This window comes from Rhodnius prolixus, unplaced genomic scaffold, assembly GCF_049639745.1.
Source record: "Rhodnius prolixus isolate KJV_2025 unplaced genomic scaffold, Rpr scaffold_3, whole genome shotgun sequence".
Taxonomy (NCBI): Eukaryota; Metazoa; Arthropoda; class Insecta; order Hemiptera; family Reduviidae; genus Rhodnius; species Rhodnius prolixus.
The window spans coordinates 14,790,564-14,818,175 of NW_027411603.1; the positions used below are offsets into that span (position 1 = coordinate 14,790,564).

General features: G+C 32.7%; 2 protein-coding genes across 5 annotated transcripts in view; both read right to left on the bottom strand.

Annotated features, from left to right (window-relative positions):
- Positions 1 to 1,351: 1,351 nt before the first annotated feature.
- trsn (translin) lies at positions 1,352 to 7,809 on the bottom strand. 3 transcript variants are annotated; one of them, XM_074124825.1, is made up of 6 exons: positions 5,449 to 7,809; positions 5,295 to 5,380; positions 5,010 to 5,103; positions 4,698 to 4,910; positions 4,533 to 4,612; positions 1,352 to 3,087 (listed from the first exon to the last, which is right to left on the bottom strand). In XM_074124825.1, exons 2-6 carry the CDS (start codon positions 5,370 to 5,372, stop codon positions 2,854 to 2,856), a joined length of 699 nt encoding a protein of 232 aa, XP_073980926.1. In that variant the 5' UTR covers positions 5,373 to 5,380; positions 5,449 to 7,809; the 3' UTR covers positions 1,352 to 2,853. The 3 variants fall into 3 exon arrangements, with proteins under 3 accessions (XP_073980926.1, XP_073980925.1, XP_073980924.1); XM_074124824.1 differs by having other exon boundaries at positions 5,295 to 5,383; XM_074124823.1 differs by having other exon boundaries at positions 5,295 to 7,807.
- A 1,961-nt stretch (positions 7,810 to 9,770) lies between these two features.
- The window catches only part of LOC141452545 (uncharacterized), a 54,968-nt gene continuing 37,126 nt past the window's right edge, over positions 9,771 to 27,612 (bottom strand). Inside the window, exons 2-9 of one of the 2 annotated variants that reach the window (XM_074124820.1) lie at positions 25,123 to 25,156; positions 19,255 to 19,367; positions 18,953 to 19,183; positions 17,660 to 17,793; positions 16,948 to 17,222; positions 16,299 to 16,631; positions 14,579 to 14,752; positions 9,771 to 12,262 (exon numbers count right to left, since the gene is read on the bottom strand). In XM_074124820.1, coding sequence (XP_073980921.1) covers positions 10,404 to 12,262; positions 14,579 to 14,752; positions 16,299 to 16,631; positions 16,948 to 17,222; positions 17,660 to 17,793; positions 18,953 to 19,183; positions 19,255 to 19,367; positions 25,123 to 25,153 — 3,150 coding nt within the window. In that variant the 5' untranslated portion in view covers positions 25,154 to 25,156 and the 3' untranslated portion in view covers positions 9,771 to 10,403. The remainder of the gene's footprint in view (positions 12,263 to 14,578; positions 14,753 to 16,298; positions 16,632 to 16,947; positions 17,223 to 17,659; positions 17,794 to 18,952; positions 19,184 to 19,254; positions 19,368 to 25,122; positions 25,157 to 27,612) is intronic. The other variant, XM_074124821.1, reaches the window with a different exon arrangement.

Sequence of the window (27,612 nt, forward strand, 5' to 3'; positions counted from 1 at the left end):
AGTAATAATAAATAATAGTGCTGTAAAATTGTGGCAACCTAACATAGATACCAGTTGTTTGGGATAAAGCTTTGTTGACTTTTCCTTTAAGCAAAACGAGACTGGAATTATTTGAAGAAAGAGAAATGTCTGCTAGCTTACTAATTTGAAAGTGGTAAAGACATGTGATTTAAATGGTGTGGGTAACCACATAAATTGGCAGTATGATGATAATACATCAATGCCAAGGAAAAGGAGGTAACCACAGAAAGGAACTGATGAAAGTAGGTATTGGAATACTTTTTTAATTTGTATTTTTTAAGATATTAACTTCCTTAAAAAGAAATTGGTATCTTCATTGAAGTTTGAGAAAGCAAGATTAGTTGTATCACTATTTTTTATTTTTCTTCAAAGTTAGACGGTTGAGACAGAAGTGCGATCTAAAACTAATTCAATTTTTGGAGACTTTTTATGAAATATGTGGGCGGGCGAATTTGCCGGCGGTAGTTGGCGTTACTTCCTATATACTTGTTGATGTATTGACAATACCACTTGCATTAATGGTTTCATGGTTTTTAAAAATGTTTAGTAGACAATACCAGCCTTTGACCACTACTGTATTTGGTATTGTTTTTAAAGATTTCGACCTTTAGTTCTGGGGAGAAAGCGTTGGTTAAGCTTCTATTCAAACATCATTACGGCCTCTATAATAGTACCAGGAATTCGATTTAACCCACCCACTTTCGCATTTTTTCACCTTTCCGATGCGCTTTAAACTATTCTCCTCAGCAGAGCAGTAACCTCAGTTACTCTACGATATTTCCAACGTTTGGGAAAGGTTAGCTACCACAATAATTCTTGAAGCATTATCAAAGCAGTAGGTCAACCAATACTTGGCTACCTTTAAGGTCAAAATCCCCAGTACGAAATTTATGTTATTAATGTTGCACACTGCTTTTACTATCTCTTTTGATGCCGTATATAATATGTAATGTTTTCGAGCACAGCCAAGAGCTTTTCAAATTTCTAGTATAAATTCTTTTGTTTTCAAGATTCAAAACAAAAGCTCCTCCAAAATTTGAAGAACTAACTTTCTTACATTCAAACACTGGACTCCAATCACCCTTAATAGAAGTAAATGGGGATTCTAACTCAACAGAATCTTCCAAAAAAGAAATTATCATCTAAAACAAAAATCATACATAAACTTATTGCATCATGCTTACACTAGGTTTTACACTAGGTAGGTATTCAAATAATTAATTATTGATAATAAATAGCAAACGACATACCAGGTCTATAAAACGGTTCTTTAAAGGGGGAAAAATTATGTATTCATGTTAATTGTAGGAGAACAAAGAATAAATCTATGTATGTTTAAAAAGTACGGCTGCATAAGATTTATTTGCATTTTACATGACAATTTTTTAATGAAACCTTGTATAATTAAATTCTATTATTTTAATCATTCTTGATTTACTACCGTGATTCCTATTTTATTTTATTGATTTTTTATGTATTTTAAAACGTAGCGCATAAATGTAGTAAGTTTTTTATATACAAGATCATATATATATTCTGTTGAACAAAACATGTCTTAAGCGTTAGGCCACCTTCAAATTTTCAAATGTTTTATGGATAGTAAGATATGGATAATTATAACGAACTGCAAGATTGAAATGCAAATTCAATAAAGATGATTACATTAAATTAATCTCTTCTCCTGCGATAAGAGAAAAGCAATTAAGGAAAGTATCAGGCTAAATTCCAGTGAAACGTGGCCTTTATTAGATATTCTAAGTAAAAATTTAAGATTAAATTAAGAAAATAAATTGCAATAGGTAATATAAAATTAAAGACATAGATAATGTAACTTGATTACAACATAGAAATCTTCCGAAAAAAAAGAATCTGATTCTTAAATGGGCATAATGTTACCGAAACAAAGAGTAACATAAACAAATTGGACATATAAAATTAAAAAGTTTACTAAGAATAATTATTCGTTGGATGTTCATATTTTTAGGCATAAAATATTTTAAAGCTTTACAATTGAAATAACTTTTTCTTGAAGAAATATTTAGACCGTTCTGAAATTCTAAACTTAAAACTTAATTTAACATACAAGTTGAGGAAAATAAAATTATTACATTTAATGCTTATGAATAGACTTTTTACTTTAATTACTATTTCCTACCAATTATGTTTATTATAGTCCAATCTACATGCCGTACTTATTGTATAAGCTATGATCAAATTCTTACTCAGTTTCTTATTTATTTAATAACTATTGGAGGTAAAAGTTGGTTTTAAAGGTGCAAAGCACTTCTCCAATTTTATTAAAGTTTATTTTCATTCTAATTTAACTGGAAGAAAATAATAATTTTATAATCCATGGTTTATGGCTGGCTCATTTGGATAATATTTATGCTTACAAAGAAAGTAGGATCAATCTGCAGAGATAATCCTTATTGGATATTTTCTGTAAATGAATTTAATTTTTTGCTTACTGGCTATTAGTATGAGCTAGTATTAATAACAGCGACTTTTTTAAGTTGCGACGGACAATTCGTTAGTAAAATTCTTCATAAATACATATTTTAATCAACCCACTAATCACGTTTGCTGTACTGTAAATTCGTATTAAAAAAAATTCATCGGTAAAAAAGTTAGCAAAAGGCGAAAAATTGTTGTACCTCTTCTACAAAATTTAACAAAAAAGAAGGTAATAACAATAACCAAAAACAATATAAAAAGTACACCTTCTGAGCTTTTAAGAAGGCAGTAAAAATGAAATAACTTTCTTTTTAGTAGAGATCTAGAAAATTTTATCAACGATCTCTTGGTAATTTGCTTAAGAATAAACAATGTAGATTATACATTATCACAATCATTATTTGTGGAAGGTTTTAAACCTCTTATAGAAATATCATACACCACTTCTTCTATTTTTTTCAAGTCATATTTAAGACCATCATAATGTTTACGCAATGAATCATTTTTGAAATTTATCAGTCGAAATCCAGCATTAAGTTCAGTGACAAACTGCGAAATTTGTAGAGGTTTAGAATAGTCACCTGACGTTGCACTCGTAACTGCTAAACGGGACTAAAAAGAAAAAAATGAGAAAAGATAAATGAAAAATGAGTTAAAAGTTTTAAATTCTGTTAGAAATCATTCCATTACAATAAAAATGAATAACGTATCAACCATAGACGATAAGAACAGTCCTGTATTAATGAGGATAATTTATTGTTGGAACTGGTAAGAAGTGAGAAAATATTACTTAAACAGATACACAAGTTAACGGTAACTATAAAAAGGTTGACTCTGATTTAACCGACAGTATTACTCAAAAGATCAGAAAATAACGTATTGCGAAAAAATAAAAACAAACATATATTGCGATTTAACTCATTCTGTCAGAAACATTCGAGTTTAATACCTCGCCTTATTAAAATGAAAACTAAGTTTGGACATCTGAAGTATTTACATCGTTACTTTACCACACTCTATCTCCAGAGAGGAGATTTAATTAAAAGTGTTGTATGCAGATGCTAATAGCTTTAATTTGTCATCAGTATGATCAATTTGTTCAGTATGTTTTCTGACCGAATGAACGAAATAGTCGAGCGTCTGTTGCTCCGGATACCTTAAAAATGTGTGAGGTCCTTCCTGCGAAGTATTTAACTACGGATACTTATACTCGTAGCACTCCCAAGTATTTTTACATTCCCTATAAACCGCATGCAAGGGGATGCGCAACGCTTTACTTTGAAGAAACTGCAACTTATTTAAGTTTAAGTCCGTTCAAGTTGTGCATTAAATCCATTTAAGTTTAAGTCCATTTCTACGGGACAAGTGTGGATCAGTAAAGATCTGAGAATAGAAATGTATGACACATTGTAGTTTCAGGGGTGTTTCTCGGCTAATTACAAGATAATTGCAGATAGCCGGAGTCACATCACCTTGATCCATAAAGATCTCTAACTATTCCCTGGTTAGTCAGAGTTAACCATTAGCTTAGAGGAACCTCCGTATTGCCCACTGCCGTTGGCATTTAAAAGATGGATGTCTGAATATGTGGAGAAATTTTTCAAGCAAATGAACAATGACCACTTTAGACCTGACCCAGCAGTCAAATATGTTCTAAGCAAGCTAATCTGTCTGCTGATAACTTTGACGAGGTTTTTTTTAGTGTTTAGGCTACCAGACCTTAAATTTGTTACAACCCAGCCTTAGGACGGATTTCGTCAAAATCCTAGGCCTGCCACAAAAAAGTTGCGGATCCAAATAGGTTTGTTAGAACTTCTTAGTTCGTCCAACTTCTCAAGCCTCTACGATTACAAAAAAGAACTGTCGTAAGAGTTTGGTAGGCATTTTTGACTTCGATTGTTTGTAATTGCTTTTCATGTTCAAAGTTTAGATGATTTCATTTTATGGATTGCCATTTAACGTGTTTGGGTTCTCTGCAAGCGTATAAGCTTCAGCGACATTATTTCGGGGTCGTCTTCCTTGTAGGACACGACAGAAATTAATGGATTCATACTAACCAATTCAGAAGCTAATTGAAGTAAACCGTGTAGGTAATCTTCCAAATCAAGATGAAAACCTTCCAAACGATCTGTTTTCACTATAATTTAAGAGACAAAAGAAACGTTAATCCATCACTGCGACATTTAACTACTAAAGTACATAGTGTAAAAAATTATACAAACGGTTTAATTGTGATGCCACGAATTCTTTTGTTGCAAGTTCTCCATCTTGCAGAAACTGTATTAACGCAATATCAAACACTAACTTTTGTGCAACCCATCGCCAGTGATCATGATACTTGTAATATTCACCGTTAGGAATAATAGTACTAAGTTCCACGAACCTTTTGCTTGCATCACTTAATAATGTTTTACTTTTTACTAATATTTGTGGCACTGCAATCATTATAAAGAAGAATCTGGTCATATATAAATATATTAATTATATGAAAACTAATGTATTTATTATCTCAATATATATTAAATAAATTGTACCCTCTGTAGCACTCTTTTCTAAGTGTATTCCTTGCAACACAGTAGCTAATTCTCTGCTTACTTCTTCAATTTCTTTTATGACATCTCTAATTTTCTGAAAATTAAGGTACACATTTAGTTTACTACTTTTCAACAAGAAATAACAAATATGACAAAAGGCTATTTTTCTCTGAAGGTTGTTAATTCATAAGAGGTTTATTTATGAGAAATGTTCACTCTTGACAAGTGTGCGAGTAAGGAAATTATAATAAAATTTATTCTAACGTTACTTATGTAAATTTATACTTCTCTTAAATTTTGTTCTTCATTAAGATTTTTTTGAAATCCAGCAAACAAATCAACTATTTTGTTCTCAGTTGTCATCTTCTAACCTTCTAGCAGAAAAAACACACTTTAAAAAAATCACTGAGATTAATAAATACAAAACAACAATAATTACCTTCCCCACTTTGCGGCATAAGCACAATCTTAACCTTAATGTAACCTTCCCATGTTTATATTACATCGATGTGGTCGGCTGACTGTTACAGTTCAATTTGTACAATCGCTTGTTATTTGAATATTGAATCAATCATCTTTAAAAATTTAACATTTTCCTCTTAGATTCCACCCATTAGTAAAATTCAAATTTACAATGTAATATGTAACTCCGCAAGGGTTGACCGATGTCAGTTGGGAAGTAACGTGCCCACGGGTTACCCCAGTTCAGTGCTCTTTGCACAATAATTCTGATTCAACATAAGCAAGGCTACATTACTCATCATATACGACAAAAAGCTGTGGATATAGTACATACTATAGGGCTACCGTCCCTTGGAGACCGCCCGGGAAAGGGAAGTTTGCTGATCAGTTTAATGGAGGTTGTCCCTCTAGTAGGCTATGGGCTATGGTCCCCCATAGACCTGAAGATCTAAGGATAAAGAAGGATAAAAGGAGACAACACTAGCGCGGATAAGGATTACATCTTGAAATGGTAATATGGAAAATGAGAAGAGAGTTCCAAACGGGAGTTAGAGTGTTAATACGGGAGTATAACATCAGAAATTGTTAATAATATTGAATTTAAGAGAACACATACTGATCAGCAGAAATAAAGAAAATACACAGGAAACCGGCTTATGAGAAGGAAAACTATTCGACTCATGATAGTGAATTACACAGGCATCAATGAAAGACTTGCAGGGTGAGATTTAAAGGAATGCATTTTAATGTATCCATATTAAGTGTACATTCTCTGATAAGAAGTATATATTTAATTGAAATTTCCAAAAAACTTACGATAACCACCCAAGATATGATTTGAAAATAATATTGGGAGATTTAAATTCTATCAGGGAAAGAGGAAGAGTTTAGACCAAATTAAGGCAAACATAGCAAACATGAACCTCCTAATGAAATCGACTGTGAGTAATACATTTTGCTATGTCTGAAGGAATTTCCGTAATGGATAAGATAAGTACTTTCTCCTCGCGGAAATTCATAAGAAAAGCAGTATCTCTCTGGACGGGGTGAAGTCGAAATCTGATTGATCACATTTTAATTGAACGCCGGCTTGCAAGGACATTCAAGAAGTGCGTAGTTATAGAGGGGCAGATTGCGATACAGACCACTTTCTGGTTAAAGCAAAATTTATACCAAAGTTATCCATAAAATTCAGAGGAACAGCAGAAAAAATTACATTTTTAAAGGTGGAGAAACTGATGGAGGAGGATACCAGTGGTATTTTCTAAAATTTGCAAGACCTAATACGGATCGAAAAGGTGGGAAGGAATAAAGAAAGCACTTCTACCAGCGGTGGAGGAAGTAGAGGATGTTAGACAGAAAAGAGAAAAGAATAATTGGTTTGATGGAGAATGCGAGGGATTAATACAGGAGAAAAACCAAGAAAAGATGAGAATTTCTCAGAGGAACACTAGGGCGACAAATAAAGTTTCTACGTCGAAACGACAAGCTGCCAAAATTGTCTGTGGACGAAAAATAGAGGGGAAGTTGAAAAGAGAAACTGGAAAGATTTTAAGATTTTTGTGCCTCACATAGTAGGAAGTTTTATAAAGGTATTAAGGAAATCAAGGCTGGTTCTATACCAAGACTGGATTTTTGTTGTGTTGAAGTGGGAAACTACTTGGGAACTATCTGGCAATAGTAGAAAGATGGGTTAGAATTTTAAGGAACTTCTAGATGCTACAGAAAAAGATGAAGAGTGAACCATGTAGGAGAAAGATCTGTTGTAGAAAGAATCTGGCTGTCCTGATGGAATTCAGGAAAAAATGCATAAATTCGGAGGAGATATCTTATGCGAACAAATATGTAGGTTAATATGAGATGTGTGGATGCAGATTTTAGGCAATGTGTGTCCAATCAGATCAATCACTATCAGATAAATGCTGGAAAAGGCATTCGAGTACAACGTATACTTTATCATACTAATACCAAGTGCAGGGTTAAGTTCCAAAGTAAGCTGCCAGAAGAATTTCAAATAAAAGTTGCTAAAAGTAAAAAAAGGCTAAGACATGAGATTCCCCAGACGTATGCTGTTCGGCAAATTAGGAGAAGCTAAGAGACAAAAGACCCTGCTTGAGGATGATGTTCAATTTGGAAGAAGATATAAGAATGAGGGGAGTGAGGAGATGTAGAACTAGAGCGATAGATAGATATGAGTGGCAACGAATCGTTGAGAAGGCCCAGGTTCTTTAAGGATCGTAGCACCACTGGAAAAAGAAAATATGGTGGTAAATAAATAATAATTAATCAATACAATGTACCCAAATATTCAAGAGTAAAACATTCCTGCTTTATTTCTAGACTTATTTCGTAAAGCTTCTCACCTTCCATTCTTCCAAAAATTTTCATAAATAAAAGATTGTTTTATGCAATACTTACTTCTTCAATAAATGGTTAAAATTATGTTTGATAAGAAATCTTTATTATATGAGTTTTGGTTTTAAACGTTAGTAATATATAAAATGCCAAATAACATTTAAAATTCATTTTGCACAACTCATGAACATGGTGACTGTTCTTTTTAAATATTCTAATTATTGAATGTATTGAGTGAAAATAGTACTTGTTTTAATTTTTTTTTTATAATTTAAGGCGCGTCATCATCTAAGGTTATTGGCGCCCGGAGCTTTTTTTAGTGCACTGCCAGCCTCCAGACAGTGTTCTCTCTTTACAGGCAACACTGTCCATCACCGGGCAGTGAGCTAGGGAGAGAAAATCTAAGGGCTAGCAGCTGGATTCGAACCCAGGACCTTCGCGTGGATTCAAATTCGCTAACCGCATACTTTCTAGTACTTGTTATTCGACTGGTTAGGAAAAAAATGGCATTCAACATCTGATGAAATTTCATCTAAAATTTATGAAATAGTTCATTTTGCTTTTTTTAAAAATCTACTTCAAAAATTATCTTTTCAAATTTCTTAAGAACCTACCTACCCAAAGGGCGACATCCTGGCTTCCATTCTCTCTAAAACTTCCTCAATACCATCCAACTACCTTTTAGGAGGTTCCCTCTGTTTCAGCTTACCTTCAAAATCCTGCATTCATGCATTCTTTCGATATGGTATCCAAGCCGCTTTAATGGTTTCGGATTACAAAAGGCACCTTATATGTTCCCCGAATAATTCCCGAAGCTACTCATTTCTTATTCTACAGGGCTCAGTTTCGCATACAGGTTCATATATTTTCTAGAATATTTTGTGATTTTAACTGTTTATGTATTAAGAATTTTATCACAAACCTTTTTAATTAACCAATTTCCACAATCTACATTGTCCAGGGCGAATTAATATTGAAAATGTGGACTTTACTTTGCTTGTCAGCCTCCTGAATTTCAATGGCTTCTGAAAAGCAAATAACACCTATTGTGCCCCACTCGTGCATTTATTTCTTCTATTGTTTCGAATTTTTAGGTCACTAGTATGAAAATAGCATGTACTGCCTTCTCTCGGGAAATGCTAGACTGAGTGGGAGAAAGAGGTTCGTCTTATCTCAGGTCGTCCATAGTAATAAACTCTTTATGCAGCTTTTTCTTCAGCCATACCCGGTAATATTATTGTTTATGATCTTAGGTAAATGTTCTTTCCCATATAACAGGTATTGATCATTAATAAAGCTGTCTTCATATTCCGTTAGGATAAATTAGGTAGGGTACTGGGACTTTACCTGACGAAGCGAAAAACTCATCTGAAAGAGTGAACACACTATTGATCATCAAACAAGATCTGATTGTTTTCGAATAGCATGTATTTATTTACATTGTTAAAAATATAAAATAGTTTACAGCTAGAGTTTTAAAGGATAATTCGATTTTTTAAAAAGTTAGATTTAGTGGAGAGTGTAAGTTTATTTGAGGATATTCCAATTACTCCTTGAATAATTTGAAGGAATTTATTTGTTTATAATTTGTTTTTCAATTTTCAAATACTTTTCTACAATTAGAGAAGAAAGAAGTTAGAACTTTTTTCTTTTTTAAAAATGTACGACTGACTGACTAGGTAATAAGTTATTTCAGTTCAGAATAAAGGTCAGACTTGGGAAATTTAAACTAATTCTCTAGGTTTTGATTAATTTTATGTTGCAAAAAAAGTTTTTGTTTTAAGCACGATATTGTTGAAACATTTTGAAATATCAATCAATACAAATATTATTGATGTACTATGCTCCATTTCAACAATAGTTAAGGTTTGTAGATTTGAATGATATTCTTGAGAGAAAAATTTGGTTACAGATTTTTTTAAAGGATACAAAAAGAAACAGAAATTAAAGTAGGTTTTGTAATTCTTATTTTACTTTTATACAGACTAAATTTAAAAACACATTTACACAGTTGGTACACAATAAATTTAATTTATTATTTTAAATAATTTATAATGATGAAAAGGAAGTGGCCTAAAGATAAACGTTGGTAGATAACTAACTACCATTTCAACGCCGGAGTGTCATCTATGAATAGCTTCCATGCACTTGACCTTCACGCTACAGCCTCATTGCATACAATGGCAATTTTTATTTGTACACAGAATTTGTTTTCTCCGTAAAAAAGAAATTAAAATTAAAAATTATGATTTTGTCTATCTTGTGAAATACTTCACATCTGCCAACATGTAAATAATACATTAAATTTCTTGAGATACTTTTTAATTCAAATAAATCTCTCATATCACCATCTGTAAACAATTTTAGGCATTAATTCATTTTTAATGCCGTCAAAAAACCTTAAAGAGTGGCTTTATTTTTATGAATATTATCTATTTGTTAATAGTTTCTCAGTCAGATAGTACCAATAATTTAAAGATGATATACTCTTATGAGTTCTGTCAATTGGTTTTTCAAAAGGTAGAACAAAAAATATATTTTATTGTGTGTTAACAAATTGTTCGGTTGGATTACAACCTACCAATACCATTCGGCAGGTCGTCGCTGTTTATACCTTGCTTGCGTGAATCTGGCTGCAGGAAGTACAACAGTGTCGTAATCATCATTATTATGTGCAGGTGTTTTACTGTAGAAAGTTTGAGAAGCAGATGGTATTAGCAAACTGTGATAAGAAGGGTGTGTGACAGCAGATTGGTATCCTCGTGTTTTTACTCTTGCATAATGAAGAGTAGGGTTTAATGTAGATGGTTGCAGAGCGTCGTTCAACGTAACATCGTACTCTTCATCGATATCATAAACAGGCGGTGGCCTTTGAGTGGAACCTTCTCCTGAAGGGCCTGGAGCTGTAAATTCTACGCTTTTGGGTGGTTTAAAATATTCAGACTCTTCCCTCACCGGTGGTGGCACCGAAAAAGGATTTCGATAATTTGGACCCCTTTCTGTTACAGTTTCTGGAGTGGTGGGATTTTCTTTTGTTCTCCTTCCCGAATAAGCTAGTTCTTCTAAAATTTTCTTTTTTTCTTTATCAGTGGGCCTGGTTCCTCTCCTGTATCCAGCTACTGTCATTGGCATTCCATCAGGTCTTCTAGACCCGTCTGAATTAACTGACTCTTGTTTTGGAGGTCGTTTATTTTGATCTTCAGGGACGCTGAAATCCCCTTCCCCCGAAATGGATGCAATGTAAGGTCTCCTAAATCCGTTCTCTACAGATGCAGTGAAAGGAGAAAAATTATCTTGTTTTGATGGCCTCCTGATTGCAATAATTTCATCAACAGGACGCCGACTATTATCGGCAGGAGAAGGGATAAACGGTCTTCTATACACTTGTGCTGCAGGCACATTTTCTGGCGCACTTGGAGTGTATACTGCTGGCCGCGGAAATTTTCTGTAGCCTTCCTCAGGACGCCTGTCTACGCCAGTTGCAGGAAATGAAAATTCTGGTTTTACAACTCTTCTTGGATTTGTGTCTTCGGATTCTGGTCTAACATCTAGTTGAACAGAGGTATCACCTGAATAGTAAGATTCCTGATTCATTGGCTTCGCTACTTTAGGTGATTCCGGAGAAAATCTGACATTGCCTTCTGGTTCGAACGCAGTAGTATCTTTTACTTCTTTATTCTGTTTTAAATTAGATCTCTGAACCTCTGCAGATAAGTCCAAACTTTCTGCTTTTTTAATTTCTCTATTCGAAGTTCCTTCAACTTTGATTGGTCTTCTAAATACTGTATCTTCAGGCGAAGTAAATGGTCTTCTGGATAATAAAACGGGTTCTTTCTTAAGTTTAACTTCTGCTTCTTGTTTCTTAAATCCAGCTGGCGTGCCCACTGATGATAAGAATGTTTCCGAAGGTTTTGTCGATGGCCTTCTGAAATCCGAAATGGGACGTCGATAAGTAACAGGCTGAGTTTTTTGTCGCGTAATAGCTTCAGTTGTTGTTTGCAAACCCTGTTTAGTATTTTTATAACTGGATGTAGAAAAACGATGAGGCTCTATTGTTGTAATGCCACTGTTGCGATATTTTGTTTTGATCTCTTCACTAACTGGTGTAAAATCATCATATTCTTCGTATTCATCTTCTTCTTCAAAAGATGGTTGTCCTGAAGTTGTTTTTGATGTGGTAGTTGAAGTTGTGGTAGTTGTTGTTTTCTTTACACTTCTCGCCCTCATCTTTTCACTTTTGGGTCTCATAGGTCGTCGCCTATCATCTTCATACCTTGATGATTCATCTTCTTCTTCATCGTAGTATTCATATTCTTGTGATCGCCACCTTTCAGGCTTCTTTAGCCTTTCTTCTTGGTAACGTTTACGAGAACTTCCCCTTCCACTGATGAATCCTGGTCTTTCAGAAGGAATAGGTTCATCTTCATCTCTGTGCCCTGCAACAGAAGTTACATTAGAAGGTTGATATGTCTACACAGGCATTTAAAATAGATTTTTTTTTTTTTTTAAAAAAGGTGCAATTAACTTCTTTATTTAAAGAGAAAAACGTAATAAGAAAAATCTTATCAACTTTCTCTTGATGTAATTCACAAAGTTTTTACACATAAGTTTACAACCTTCTTCCCTAGTACTGCCATAAAACAAGTTTTCTAGAAAAATTATTGAATTAAAAATTGTAGATTTACATCTTTTGCAATTGTGAACAAACAAAAAGATTTTAAAACGGCCACAAAGTATATAAACAATCACGACTTCCGATCCCCAATGTAAACCGATTATAACTATTCATAAGTACAAGCCATGAAGATGATTTGATTTAGTCCCTAAGTCGAAAGGTTGGTTATAATACAAATAAAAAATGCCAATTTTAAGACTGAATTTGGCAATTATCTTTCTTCCCCTTAAATAAATAAATTAATATGTAAGTTATTTTAATCATATTGATTAGATTTTTAAATGTAATGTTAGTTATAAGGTCTATTTATTTCACTTAAAAATATAAAAATAACAGAATTTCACTGTGCTTTTTAAAAAATAAATTTGGTAGATATCTCTTTAACAAAAACTTACAGCTTAAAAAGTTAAGTACAAGGGTTGATTAAACGCTAAAAGGTACACAAATCAGCAAGTACGTGTACCTAACATTTCATTAATACTAATGTACGAGTAATTTTACGGTATTAATTTTTCATTAATATTTTTTAGAATTTATTAGATGTCACAGACCCTAATACTAGCTATTTTCATACACAAGAGATTTGTTCAAGTAGCATATGTACGATTGCAGTACTTCCCTAGTAGGTGTAAGAGCTGGATGACAATTGAATGTCACGAAGAGAAGCCCTAACTGTGTTCAGCTTTAAGACCGACAACAGACATATCTTTTATTTAAAATTTAACCATCTATAATATATCTCCTAAACTATAATCACTAAAACATTGCAACTAATACCAGTTATAGAGCCAAGTTTTCTCTACAATCCGGTAAAGAAATCATTGGAATGTGAACAATAGAAAGAGAGATTTAAAGGTTTGAAATTTGAATGAATTTGAAACCTATATCTTATTAACTATCTCCTTAACAAAAACTTACAGTGTTGAAAGTTAACTATAAGAGTTGATTTACCCCTATACCCTTAACTGAAGAGTTCTTTTTATAGAATGCTTATCGTTGCAGCCCCGAAAGTATCCTCCAAAACAATTTTGAGAAAACTTTTTGAATAAAATAGGAAGGTATTTGTTCGTAAATAGTAAAATTAACCGTGAATATAGTACTTCCTCTTAAGGGAAGTAAGAAAATTAAACTTCGATTACAGAACTCCTCTCTAAAATGCAAAGAGAAATTAAACTTCAAATGCTTTCCTTAAGTAGGTGTAAGAGCATTATGGCACTTTAGAGTGACGTAGCATTAACCACTTTGCTTGGAGGAAACTTCTTCGTGCTAAATTTTATCAAAATCGGAGTAAGCGTTATTGAAATTAAAGTAATAATAGTTTTAGAAAGGGCCTTACTTGCGTGGGGCAAACTTCACTTTTTAAGAGGCGCAAAGACATGCAAATCTATAAAAAATTTCAATTCAAATGAAATTTCATTTATGAAAATCGGTACCGCGTCGATAATTTGAAACGATTTCCATACTTCGCCTTAATCGGTGTAGAAGCAGACCGTCGCTTTAATATTGTTTACAAAAAAGTTAACAAGAAGAAGAAGAATTTTTGAAAATGCTTTTTTTGTTCATTATCAGCAACTTTTTTTTTTCGAAATCTATTGGATCTGGGGTGTTGCAAAAAATTATAATTATAAAGGAGGATTTATCCTATACTATATAAAGAAAGTTTGGGAATTTTATCTTGTATAGAAAAATAAAAATTGTCAAAGTTGAGAGTTTTCGAGGACTTTTTAACGATCAATTTTTATACAACTGTCCTACCGTTAATTCCATTCGTAGATACACTATTTTCACGGTTCAAACCTCGAACATTGGAGAAATTCAAATTCTGAGCGACATGATACAATTTGTTAATCATTCATTTTAATGAAATTGAACATACTAGAAAAGCCGACCTCAATCGTTCTCCAAAACTGGTCCTTTAACGAATTTTTAAAGGAAGGTGATAGAAAAAAAGCAATAGATCTGTATCTGTGCAAAGTATGTATCGAGAACATCATAATCAAAGATGCGCAATTGGAGAGGGTCAGAAGTAACAAAGTTTTCTCAAATTCATTAAAACTGTTAAAAAACAAAAACTAACCTTTTCTTCCCTTATTATTACTTCCCCGGCTACGAGGACGGTAATCATCTTCTGCGCTCCCCTTTCTGTTTCCTTTTCTTAATCTAGGTCGTTCTTCTTCTTCATCGTAATCATCATCGTATCTAACAGGTCTCTTCCGTTCTTGTTGGTGGACGCGTCGCCTTCCATTTTTAGCTGAAAATAGTTGATTCAAATTAAAATTGCTTAAGAAATTAAAGAAAAAAAACATTTTTACAAAAGATTTAATTATTTCTGTTGGCCAAACTTGGTAAAGATTTGAAAATAAAGAAAGCCTTGTGTTATTTTGACTTCCTGGACATTTGGGCTGCTGAAAGTTTTCAGGGTAATTGGTTTAGTTCTGTGCCTCAGTTTTAACCAGCGGAACATGAAATAGTTTCGAAGGCGTACCCATTACCCCAAGGTTATCTTAAGAACAGTGATATGGAAAGTAATCTCGACCTCTCGCGCTGACCAAGGTAGATGATTATGAAAATAGTACCGATAATAATAGAGTACAGGTTTCTATTGAAGATCTTTTCAGCTACAGAAGTCTTTGAGTGGCCAGTCAACTAGGATAATGAGTTACCTTCTTTAAGCATTATCCTAGATGTAATAGCCACTGCCGGATATCATAGTTTCATTCTTTGTTTCTCAAAAAATATAATTTCCTGAACCACCATCAGTCAGAGAAAATCATCACTTGAGTTTATTATATACGTGGAACTCTGGGATATTCGAAAATTAAAAGCAACTCGTTCTTCAGTGGAAACCTGAGCACTAAAGTGTACAGGAAAAATATTCAAAAGCATACGCTCAAAAAATAAATAAAAAGGTACTTTTTATGGTCTTTTTAAAATAAATTGGAAGCACAGTAAGCATGCTTGGAAATTGTTTCTTTTCAAAGAACCAGAATTAAGAATTTGTCGCATGTCATTGGAAGAAGCCTCCTACCGACTAAACCAGGACACATTGAAAAAGAAGTGTACCAAAAGGAAGAAGAAATGACAAAAAGCAGCTTTCATATTAAAGATATTAAAGAATACTGAAGCTGTCTTCTTATCTTGGACTGACCTGTGGGAAGAGGGGAAGGCCGCCGCTAAGAACATGGTGATAGTACTATGGTGATAGTATGGTTCTTTAGTGGTAGCACTTCAACTTCTTTCTAAAATATTTCTTCCTTCGCAAAATAACCGAAAATCGACTAAAATATAATTTTCTTTTATTGCTGCTCAGTTTTAGATTAATTCCATTAAACATTGACAGTAGATGTATTTAGATCTTTTGAGAGATTACGTGTGCCTTTTTTGTCGATTCGCTTAAGTAAATATTTCATCGAATATACATACCTTTTAGTTATTCAGTGAAGATTCAAAACGATTTCCAATAATAGTGCATATAAAAACATGTTTTGTATAAACATATAAAATCTACTTAAGGTTTCAGGAAAACTTCTATTATTGTAACCAAATACCTAGATTTCAATTTTCAACCACCACCGTACATTATCTACTTTTTACAGAGATCGTGACATCCCCAATTTCTTATTATTATTTCATTCCAACCAGATTTAAATCTGATTTATGTGGATTTGACATTCACGGTGCTTAATTAAAAAAAGAACTAGGAGCAGGCGCAATTCATAATACTGAGAGAGATAGATTCTACCATGCACATTATAACCATATTCCATGTCCATCAACACACTGTTACTGCCCCGTACCTGACTCTTTTTTTTTTGGAGGTGGTGGAGGTTGAGGCGGAGGAAGATCTTCATAATCATCCTCATAATAATCATCATCTTCTTCTTCCTCTTCTTCGTCTTCATCTTGCACAGTCCGTGGATCAGTAGTTGGTTTTACTACGTTTGAACCAGGCTTTGTGGTATAGTCGTACTTGGATTTTTCATTGATAGGCACTGGTCTTTTGATCTTCGGAAGAGCCCTAGGAGCGTATACTGATAAAGGTGCTCTAGTTAATGGAGCATCAGCAGGCAGTGGTGTGGGACTTGTGGTACTGGTAGTAGTTGTCGTAGTATGGTCTTCTTTCCGTCCGCCTGAAACATGTATTCCACGTGACCCTAGAGCAGAAGCTACCCTGCTTTCCTTATTTTATTATAATCCCGTTTCTGTATTAAACACGGTTTTTATTTGATTATAAAATCATCAGAATATTATTCTTCCTTGTTAACTGGCTCTATTGTCCAATACTCTGGGAAAAGTAGTCAGATGTTAATCGTTTTATATTTATAAGTAAATGAAAAATTGTTTGAATAGATGGCTTAATTTTTGAAAAGAAAGAAAAGATGTTGGAAACTGGATAGCTTCATTTACCAGGGTCACAGTGGTGTTCAAAAATTACTAGTAAATTACCCTGTGGTCGATGATGATGCCTTCGTCCTGCATGTTTTCTTGGCGGAGGAAGTTCTTCTTCTTCTTCATCATAGTATTCATCATCATACTCTTCGTCATCGTAGTAGTACTCATACACTGGTCGCCGTCTGCGATACGGAGGTCGTCTTCTACGGCCTCCTCCCGATTTTCTAGTCGGTGCTGATGTAGTAGTAGTGGTAGTTGTAGTTGTCGCCTTTGTAGTCGTTGTTTTTGGAGGAGCCGGAGAACTTGCTTGTTTATAAAGCGCTTCATTCCTGTAATTTTGTTTAAAAATATTCAGATCTCTATAAAATTAATTGTGGCTAAAAATGGATTCATTATCATAAAATTCTTGTAACTGTGAAATAACGCGTGGAGCGTGATAATTCAGAAGTCAATGGTGGAGAGATTTAAAAATTTTAAGAATAAAATATTTGTATTATAATATAGAGAGTATCGAACGAAATACCATGATTTATTATGGTTACCCACTGTACTAGATGGAACTCTAGCACCAAAAGTGTTGTAACAGCTAACTTAATGAAAATCCGTTACACCTTCACAGTACCGAATCTACTCCGCAGGATTTTATTCTTGTGAGTTTTCCTCGTAATAGCGCCATGTAAACTTTTAAAAAACTTCTGTGCGCCTTAATTGATACAAATTTATTAACTGAACTCTTTTTTTTAAATTACGGAATAATATTTTTTACCTTTTGTAATACTTTGGTGAGTTGGCACAATCTACCTCTGATACAAAGTGACAGATGAAAGTCTTCTGATCGAATGCAGTATAGTTGGCACACAAGAAGTCGTACCTCGTGCCAAATAGACAGTGATGATATAACTGAAACGTTTTTTTTTATATATTTATAAATACTTTTTATATAGGTATTTATTTTATTAGAAAATTATAATCAGTAAATAGCATTTATTTTAGCGATGTCAACTTGACTATTTCTTTCTATTTCATTTTAAAATAGTAAATTTAAAATGAGAAATTTAATTTGAGACTTTAAGAATTTAAGGCTTCAGAGTGAACTGACTTGTTCAATAGATGAAAAAAAAATCAGAATATAGAATTAATTCTACATATCAACTCAAAATTAAATCATTTTATGATCCTTACAATGGTTTTCTATAAAAAGAGCATTGTTAAATTTTCTGCTTAAAATATGCATTCAAAAAGTAAAAATGCAGCAGATTTTTCTTTTATTATTACTCAATGCTTTCGTGCAGTGTTTATATTAAAATGAAACAACGAAATCGCATCAAATTGATCCGAGTTTGTGCTTAACGCTGAGATACATTATCCATGAATATACAAATTAGCTTTGAAAAGCAGGTAATAATTCTTTAGACCAGTGGTTCCCAAACTGTTCTTTGGTTGAACACATTTGTTACATATAGTATTTTTTTTATGCTACACATTAATTAAAATTTTTGGATATAACACTCACTAGTGATTATACTATTCTTTAATAAAAGGTATGAGCTTGCTCTTTTTTTAGCTAGCATTTCTACTCTGTGAATGCAATTGCTCAGCAAATGTCTTCAACTTCCAATTTATATTTACAAGAAGTTTCTAAAGAGAAGATTCATAAATATGTTGTTCGAAATGATTTTCAAGTGCAAAATTTAAGCACTTATCTAGAATTTGATAATGACAATGATGTAAATTTACTTTTTGCCTCATTTTTTTGCAAGTACTTTTTTGCTTAAGAGAAAATATTTTTTTTTTTTCCTTTAGAAGACTATTTTAATGTTCTTTAATAATCGTATACCAATCATTGGCTTACACTTCTTGGTGTGCTATAGGAAAAGTTGGAAATATGTACCAGTTCTCTTTTTATAAATTCTTGCACCAAAGTTTGCCAACAAGAATTTAAACTACTTTTGAATTTGGATCAATTTAATTAATATTAGTTACCTATAAATTTTAAAATTATAGTATTTTTTACCTAATATAACTTCTGTAAGTATAAATCAAAATGAATATTTTTTACCTGACATTGATGAGGTACGCTGGCGTAAAAGCCATCATGTAAACCGTCACATTCAAATTCTATATCATTTGGAACAGCGTTGTAAAATGGATAATTTGTTAGGTTATGCCCTTTTAGTTCACGGGGTAAATTAGGGTCGTAAATGTAGTCTTTTTGAGGAATACCAGTCAACAGAGGTTTCGCTTTAACTACTGTTGAATTTGTACCATCTTCATTAACTACTACAGTTACCTGCAAATTAGAGAGTTAAGATATTATTTTTCAAGAAAGATATCAATTAATATAAAAATCTAATTATTTACCTCTTCAGTGGTTGGATGATTCTTTTCCTCTGCTGCTTTAGCCTTTGCTGCTAACACTAATTCTGATCCTCTCAGAGCATTCGCAGCTCCAGCAAATATGTACAGCACAAATACTGCAAAATTTACAACTAATTTGATATTTTGCTCGAAGAATCACAAAAGAAATAGTTTTCTAAGCGTAAAGAAATAGGCATTGGTTCTATAGTTCTGGGTCCGCGACCTTTCAAGGTCCTTAAGACACTCGTTTCCGATTAATGAAAGAGGAACTAAACGATATTGGATCATCCAATAGATTCCTCTTACCAAGCTCACGAGGAAAGGTTTCGTGCCCTCACTATTAGATAATACTGACCCTTTTTAATTCTGTATGGTGAAAGTAGTGTTGGTAGGGCCGGTTGAGCTGTCACTATAATCGAACTGTGAATTCTCTTAACGAGGAGAGAGCAACAGCCAGAAGATAGAATTTAGCTCAATGCACACAAAAATATCAAATCTAGTTTTGAAGTGAATTTTTTTGTGACAAAAAATGAAAACAAAAATATTAATAGAATAAACATAAAAAATAATTTAAAAATTTAATATGCAGATGTGAACTAGTTCTCACATATGCAATAAAAGAGCTACGGATTAACATGAGGAAAATTTATTTCACTCTTTATTGATATGTTTACATTTCAGTTCTTATAACTTTCATTCTCTCAAGAAAGTGAACTTTTCACTCTTAACAATTACAGCACGTATATTATTATTTTCTGTTATTTCTTCTGCACTTAGCAATATATTTTTTTCGAATAAAAGAAAATTATAGTCAAATCTGAGGTTTTCCTTAAAGATCTTATTTTATTAACAATTTTTTTTAAAAAAAGTAGAGTTAACACTCAAACTTTCCCTGGAGAGAATGAAAACTTAATGACAAATGTATCGAAAACAATTGTAATTAAAGAGAGAAGTATGATTAGGGGGCGCTAATGACCTCAGTAGTAATTGTAATTAAAAATCTAGTCTTTTGCCACAGACTAAGATCAAGTTTACAAGTTGCATGCCAAAGTGATATGTTTAGAAGTTTCCTCGATACACAGCGACAACAACCATCTTCACTTTAACAAATTAAATAACTCCCTGTGAATTTGACCAAATTCTGTTATTGTTTGGAGAGTGCTTATGTATTTTGTTGTTTTTTCTTTGTTTAAATGGACCATCTTGACTTCTAGGCCAAAACAGATTATCTTTCAGATTATCTTAGTAACGCTGCTTACGTCTTAAAATTTCTTATTGAGTTGCCTAATACCGATTTTGTAACTCCCAAATCTGGCAGAATACATCTTGTAAGAACTCAAAGCTCTTTTTTTAGACCTTGCAACTGAACTAACCGTCCATTCATAAGCTGCAAATCGAACGTTAAATTGCTGGATTTCATGCATCACCCTTAAGAGTTTAATTAGTACACTGAAAAGAAAATGACTTTTAATGATTCTATCACTCACTACACTTGATTTACAGACTTAAAACGTGGGTAGACGATAAAATATCAAAATTTTGGCTCTTTGGTTTGGCTTAGTAGGGATGTTAATAACAATTGATTACAAATGTATTTTTAACTTAAAATTACTTTCACAGCAAGTATCATAAGTTTTTTAATACTTTTTACAAAACAACTTGTAGCGTAAGATGCAGCATAGTTAAGTGTTAGCTACTTTGGCTGCTAACTCTCAATTTTTTGAGAAAATGGCGAATTAGTACAAGAACAAGATCCAAAAATATTGTTACCTTCTAAATTCTCATAATATTAAGTAAATTTCAATTATAATTATTGTCTTTACTTTCCCGTAGGCGTGCTAGACAATTTTTTCCACGTGAACTTGATTGGAGACCTTGATTCATAATTATTATTACCACTACATTACAGATTTTGTCCGGAATTTTTTTAATAGAATATATGGACGAACCTTAAAAAAAATCGTGGAACTTAAGGATTGGCCAATAATTATTATTTTGAATTTTGGGAACCTCCATCGTAAAAATTAATTACTTTGAATAAATTAAACAAAAATAAATCTTTATCTCACAGCCTTATTTTAGAGCACTTGAGGCAAGATATTTAATATTTAATAGAATTATTATTCATCAGAATAAATTTAAATTAATCAAATGTTTCGCCAAGATATTTATTAGAGTAAAACCATTAGACTTATTTAAGAACTTTGATGATTAGTATGGAAAACTCAATTTGTATGGAAGGAAATACCCGGCAAGGAGATTAATTTCACAACAAAAGCATTTTTAATTTCATATTTTTATTATGTAATGATTAATATATGTTGCTCTTGTAACAAACCTATCAAGGTAAAGAAATGTAAAAGAAGAAAACAAGTTTCATAATTTAAAATAGTTTTCTTTGTAAGTGTAAATAAAATTATACTATGTACGGCGTGATTCCTCAAAGAACAAAGATTTGAAGACATGACCTAAACAGAACTTGGGAATTTGTAGTAAGGTCTCCAGTTGTACGGTTACTTTCAAACGGTACAAATTTTAATGACACCATAAAGATGATATTGTTGGAGGCCTCAATGAAGCCTTAATGTGGAATCAATTATCGGAGTTCAAGAAAATCGTTGCAGTTATTTCCTACAAAGGAATAAGGAATTCTTATATTTTTGCGATTTTTAACATTTGTGGTATTCTATGCACACCTACAGACCATGTTTTAAAAACATCTTTTTTTGTTGCATCTCGAAACTAAAAACATGTAATTTTCCGGTGAGAACTCGTTGGCGATACTCAAGAGTAAGAGAAAGTAGAAAATGTAACTTTTCAATGCTTGCGAGAATGAAGAGAGAATGAGAGAAATAATTTTACACTAGAGAGTAAACTATTCGGCCCTGATCATAACGTCACTGTTAACAATATAGTTCAGGGTTACTGAGTTGAGTGCTGTACACTGTAGACACGCACTATCACCTTTAGTGTTGAAATCCAGTTGAACTATAGTTTAGTGTTTATTAACAAATTGGTAACTAAGCCATTGAAGTGGTAAAATTGTTAAGTTAGTATTAATACATAAGTGAGAAATATTTAACAAATAGTGCAAAGGTTACGTCAGTCCGCTGGAAGGACCCGTTACCTAACGGACTGAACTGCATCTACGCCTTCTGTAATCTCGTCACCACCCCCTACCACCGTCCAGCAGAAAGGTCCACCACTCTCACCTCTAAAGTGTCCTTCACTAGCTTAATTGTTGCTGTTTTCTTTTATAAATTCTATTAATTTATTTTTTGTTAAAAATAAAACGAACGATGTAGGAAACGTTTAACCCTAGTGTTTTTTCGAGTTCGCGTCTTCATAATATTTAAATATTAAGGAAGTTTAAGGAAATTTTATTTTTATATCTTCCAAATAAGATAATAATAAGAATGTGAGGTGGAGGAAATAGAAGCGAGACGATCTGAAGAGGACGTTAGCATCATTCTCGTGACTTTTCTCTCACTGAAACGTCCTCGTCCTCAAACATGCTCTTCATTTACTCCTGCCTTCCATTCAAAAACTTTTGCTTCTGTTTGCTACAATAAATGGTTACTAAACTGTTAAACTGAACTGAAACTCTAACATTCCATTTTTTTTTCACACGTTCGATTGACCCCCGCAAGGGTGTGCTCTCATGGAATAATGTGAACCCAAGCAGCACTTTTGATTTCAACTTAAGCTGGTCCTTCTTCAACTTTCCTCTGGTACATATTGGGTAGAAGGGCCTCCTACTTTCCTCTTGCACACATTGGCTAGGTGAATCTTCTTTTTTCTAGCACATATTGTATAGAAGAATATCCTAGTTCTTTCTTGCACGTATATCCCCCATTTTTATGTAGAAAAATGTATTACTAAGATATAAACAATTTTACCTGATTATTTAACTTGAATTGAATAGTTCAAAAGCAATTAGGAAATACTGCAGCAAGCCCATAAACAACCTCATTGAAGTGAACTAAATTACGTACAACCTTTGCGGTGTCTATCTCAAGGAAATATAACAAACTTGAATAAAGGGTATTATAAAACTCTTTAAGAGAGAACAGTCGTCTATTGAGAGTAATAAGTTAGTTCGGTCTGATAAGCAGCGCAGAGTAGTGAGAACATTGCAATATTATATGCTCTCTCATCACTTTCTACAATTATCATTTACTCTTTTTGTTCGTCCAGATTGTTCACCATTTAATTTATAGTTATACCAAATTATTTGTAATTAATAACAAGAGTTACTGATAACTTTTGAAGAATTTATTTATTTTCAGTATATTTTAGTGAAAGGCATACTTGAACTTTATCGTAATATGTAATATTTAATTAAAAAATGACAAATCAAATTCTTCATGTTTGTAGAGAACCTGGAGACAAATCGAGAACACTCTTCATTTGTTGCAACGAGTGAAGTAATAATAAAAGTAATAATAACTTAAAGTAATAATGGATTGCAAAACATGGTTTCGAGGAGTCCACATCTAGGAAGATCAAGATCTCATCAATATTTCTCTCGACTTTCAATATTTCATCTCTGTTAATACAATCTCTACTCTTTTTCTAAATTTAGGATACATTTTCGTCCAGAAATGTAATCTAAGTCTTAGCAGGGTCAAAATGGTTTTATCATTTTTTTTTTATTTTTTTTTAAATTCCTAATGCCACATTTTTACTTTAACCATTTTCACTGTCAAAATATCCAGTTCCACGGCAGCGTTTATCTGCTGATTCTGAATGCTACCTGACCTCTCTTTTTGAGATCTTATTCTTCTTTCGCCAACATGCTAGAGGTCTCTATGGCCATCTCCTGCACTATGAGATTCCCTCATAGACTGATCAGTAAAATAACGAAGAACTCTATAAGAAACTCGAGGAATTGCTATCAGGTTCTCTTCGACTCCATTGTTTGTATGATTAATACTTTATAAACAAAAATTTGAAATAAATAAATTATTTAATTTGAATGATTTTCCACTCAACATGAAGGATTATTTAGAATCAACTAACTAGATCATTCTTAGACAATTTCCATTAATTACAGAAATAAATAACAGGGTTATTACCGACTATTCCAACTCCATTTTAACAGATTACAATAAGGAAATTACAAATTATTCCAAACCAAATTTAGAGACTATCTTTACAGGGGGAGAAAAATAAAGAGTATTGTATAAAATAAAATGTAATCATTGCCCTGATTCAATAGCTCCTTATCTAAACCAACAATCAATAATTTTGATTCAGTACAATACAATTTATTGATTTATTTTAAATAAGAGGTTAAAATAATCATTTATATAAGTTGGATCACAAGTACCTCTTAATATTAAGTGTATCAAAATTAATATCAATTCTTGGTGATTTTTGTTTTAAATATAAAATTTCAGTTAATGAAAATTGAAATTATAATTCATTTTATTCTAATAGTTAACATAATTCATGTACAGTTTCACTAACATTAAAGAAAAATAAAGTGTAAAAATTGATTATTGCCGAGACCTGAATTTCTCATTTTTTAATTCTTTTTCTGCTACCACTCATTGTAATTCCGTTTGAATTCTTTTTGATCACATGGGTTAGGCTATTGTTACAGCTACACATGATTAGTATTTATTAATTTAGATGAGTTACCCATCTGAGTGCTGTCTCTATAAATTTTATATAAGTAGAATATATTTAAAAAAAATATATAATATGGAATTCAGAGCGGCTAAGATTGTTTATCTCAGTACTTTATAAATTTCAGTGGTAGTTTGCTTCTCAAGTTAAAAATAATATATTAGAGTTCTTAGTTCTTTTACAATAATATTGTAATAGGGAATCAGAAGAGAATAAACTGAATAACAGTTCACTTACCAGTCACTATCCATGTTTCATGCCACCGCATGATCTGCAACAAAAAGTAATATAATTATTGCTATAGTACGATTAAAAAAAATCAGCTTTAAATAGCAGTCAGCTTATTCCAACTTGTTTGATTGCAAAATATTCTAGAATAATTTCGGTTTCTTAACTAACAAAATTTCTCACTTAAATTAAGTTTACAGGCATTAGGAGAGAAGAGCTCTGGGGTTAGGGTACTATATTCCCAAGCGGACTTCACAAGTTTGAGTCCAGATGCTGGCGCATTAGACTTTAATTGCGCTACAAGAAAAAGAGTGGTCCTCATGAATATTAGGGTTGTTTTAGCATTTATAAAATGATTGCAAAGGGATAAGATAGTGCTTTTGTCTTGCCAGGTGACAGATAATACTAAAGTCTTGAATGGAGCCAATTTACAACACGGAAGAGAAAGCAAAGTTTTTTCACAAATTCTGGGCCAGATGCTCCTAACTTAGACGAACACGTGATGGGGTATCCTCGAGAGAAGTCATTCTGAATATATCGCTTAAGTTATTCAATTGATTATACAAGATTTTGACATGCAAAAAATATTAAGTAATTTAAGTACAATTGTTAGAGGAGAAGTTCGGCCAACAGAATCTGCATGTAGACACTCTACTTTTGGTAAGTAATACTGTACTTTCTATACACTATGGGAGAAGTAGATGCCCAGCGGGAAGGTAACGTCGCGCTTACACACACCACCACCACTTGCTACACTTTCTCCACACATACAAACATATACATAGTTATAAAGTTTATATGACAGTTGGATGGTGTAGGTAGGTACCAGATCTTTATTCTGTTACTATAATGTAATATTTGGATAATAATACTATGTTGCAGTTAAAGTGATTACATTAAAATAATAATAATAATAAACTATGATAAATTAAATTTTCAAAATATATCACAAGAACCGTAGTTGTTATCGACCTTCAAAAGTAAATTTAAATTACTTTAAAATGGTAGAAAATTAATTTCATTCTTCGATTCAAAGAACTTTTCCAGCTTTTCTTTCGTTTTTCTTAAAGATATTGCGAAACATGTTTTCTTTAAACTTTGTGAACTGCTGCTTCACATAAAAGCTTGACTTTTTGCCAGGATAATTTATTTTATGGGATGTTCTCGGGGATTGTGCTTTGTTAAGCTTTGCTTAAGTTAAATTACATCTTTGTATAAGTTGACTGTTCCGTAGCTTGTACAATGGCAAGGAACTGGAGCTTATGAAGAAATCGGTAAAACGGAAGTCTAATTCTACAGAATATGGGTTCTGAGTTTTTTTTTTTGGAATTAGCTGGAAAACAGGCTCATTTTCTCATTGAGACACTTTCTCAAAACATTTTTTTGGAGAATTTTCGAAAATCTGGAAGTACGCGTAAAGTTTCGTCGATGATCAAGGAGGGAGACAGCCGATGGTAAGCGCGTTACCTATTAAGGGTCCAATCATAAATGTTCAAAAACTTTCTTTTGGCTTAACTTTTATGCTTAGTTGAAAGAACTTTTTAACTTAGAATTCTAAGGGAAGGTCGTGTGAGGGATGGTGTTTTAGGTTTGTCTCTAGTCTTTCAAAGAAGCATTCCTTACACTTATTAAATAAACTTTGCAATGGACTTAGATGTTGTTGGAAACTGGAAACTAATATACCTGAGTACAGGGAACGTATGGTATTCAAACAGGAATGTTTAAGTCACTACTCGTTCCAACTTGCCTGTTTTTGTATCTAATAAGTGCTAAAACTACTCAAAGAATAATGGACACCAACAGATATTATGTTGGTAGGAGAAAACATTTTAAAAGCTGCGCAGTAACCACAAGAAATTATTTAATGTAACAGAAACGATACGTTTTTTTGAACTGGAGAGGCTTAATATAAGTCATGTAACAAGAAAGGTCCAGTCAAGGTTAAATCAAGTCAAAAAGTCCTAAAAATTTTGCTAAAAGGAATTTCTGATCTACTTAGAGACAGGGACAGGTCTAAGTTGAGATGGCAAAAGGTGTAAGTCTAGTTGCCAGAAACTGGAAGGGGGCATCACAAAAGCGAGCCAATTGGCCATCGTCTTGCTAGCCTAATCAGTCAGGAACCCAAGTTAATTTTCTAACTTCTGCAGTGATTTCGGCTTGAAAAATTCTTTGGAGCACAAAGTAAAGATGAGTCAATACAACCTCTTGACTTACAATACTTTCTTAGGAATACAAGAAATTTATATTTCTGAAATGTTGTAACAACTGATTTTATATGTATTTATATATTGACATGAAAATTTGAAAGAACGTGATGCGAGAATGTCAGTATCGTAAGTAGTCAGAATTGTTGCGTGTCTACCCGAGTGTTGTAATTGTCGGTATTGTCTTGCAGCACGCCAGTTACGTCTGCGTAGAAAAGTCCACAGGAATTAATTCTATTCTATCCTTTAAGAGTTTTTAAGAAAGCTAGCCTATCCTGTGTTTGGGAATATTTTT

Bases quoted from the DNA above. Each gene is read 5' to 3' on its own strand.
- trsn (XM_074124825.1), bottom strand. From the start codon at position 5,372: ATGACAACTGAGAACAAAATAGTTGATTTGTTTGCTGGATTTCAAAAA. The intron at 5,104-5,294 runs GTATAAATTTAC...CTTAATTTTCAG, and splicing joins AAGAACAAAATTTAAGAGAA to AAAATTAGAGATGTCATAAA. The intron at 4,613-4,697 runs GTTTGTATAATT...CTTAAATTATAG, and splicing joins CGTGGCATCACAATTAAACC to TGAAAACAGATCGTTTGGAA.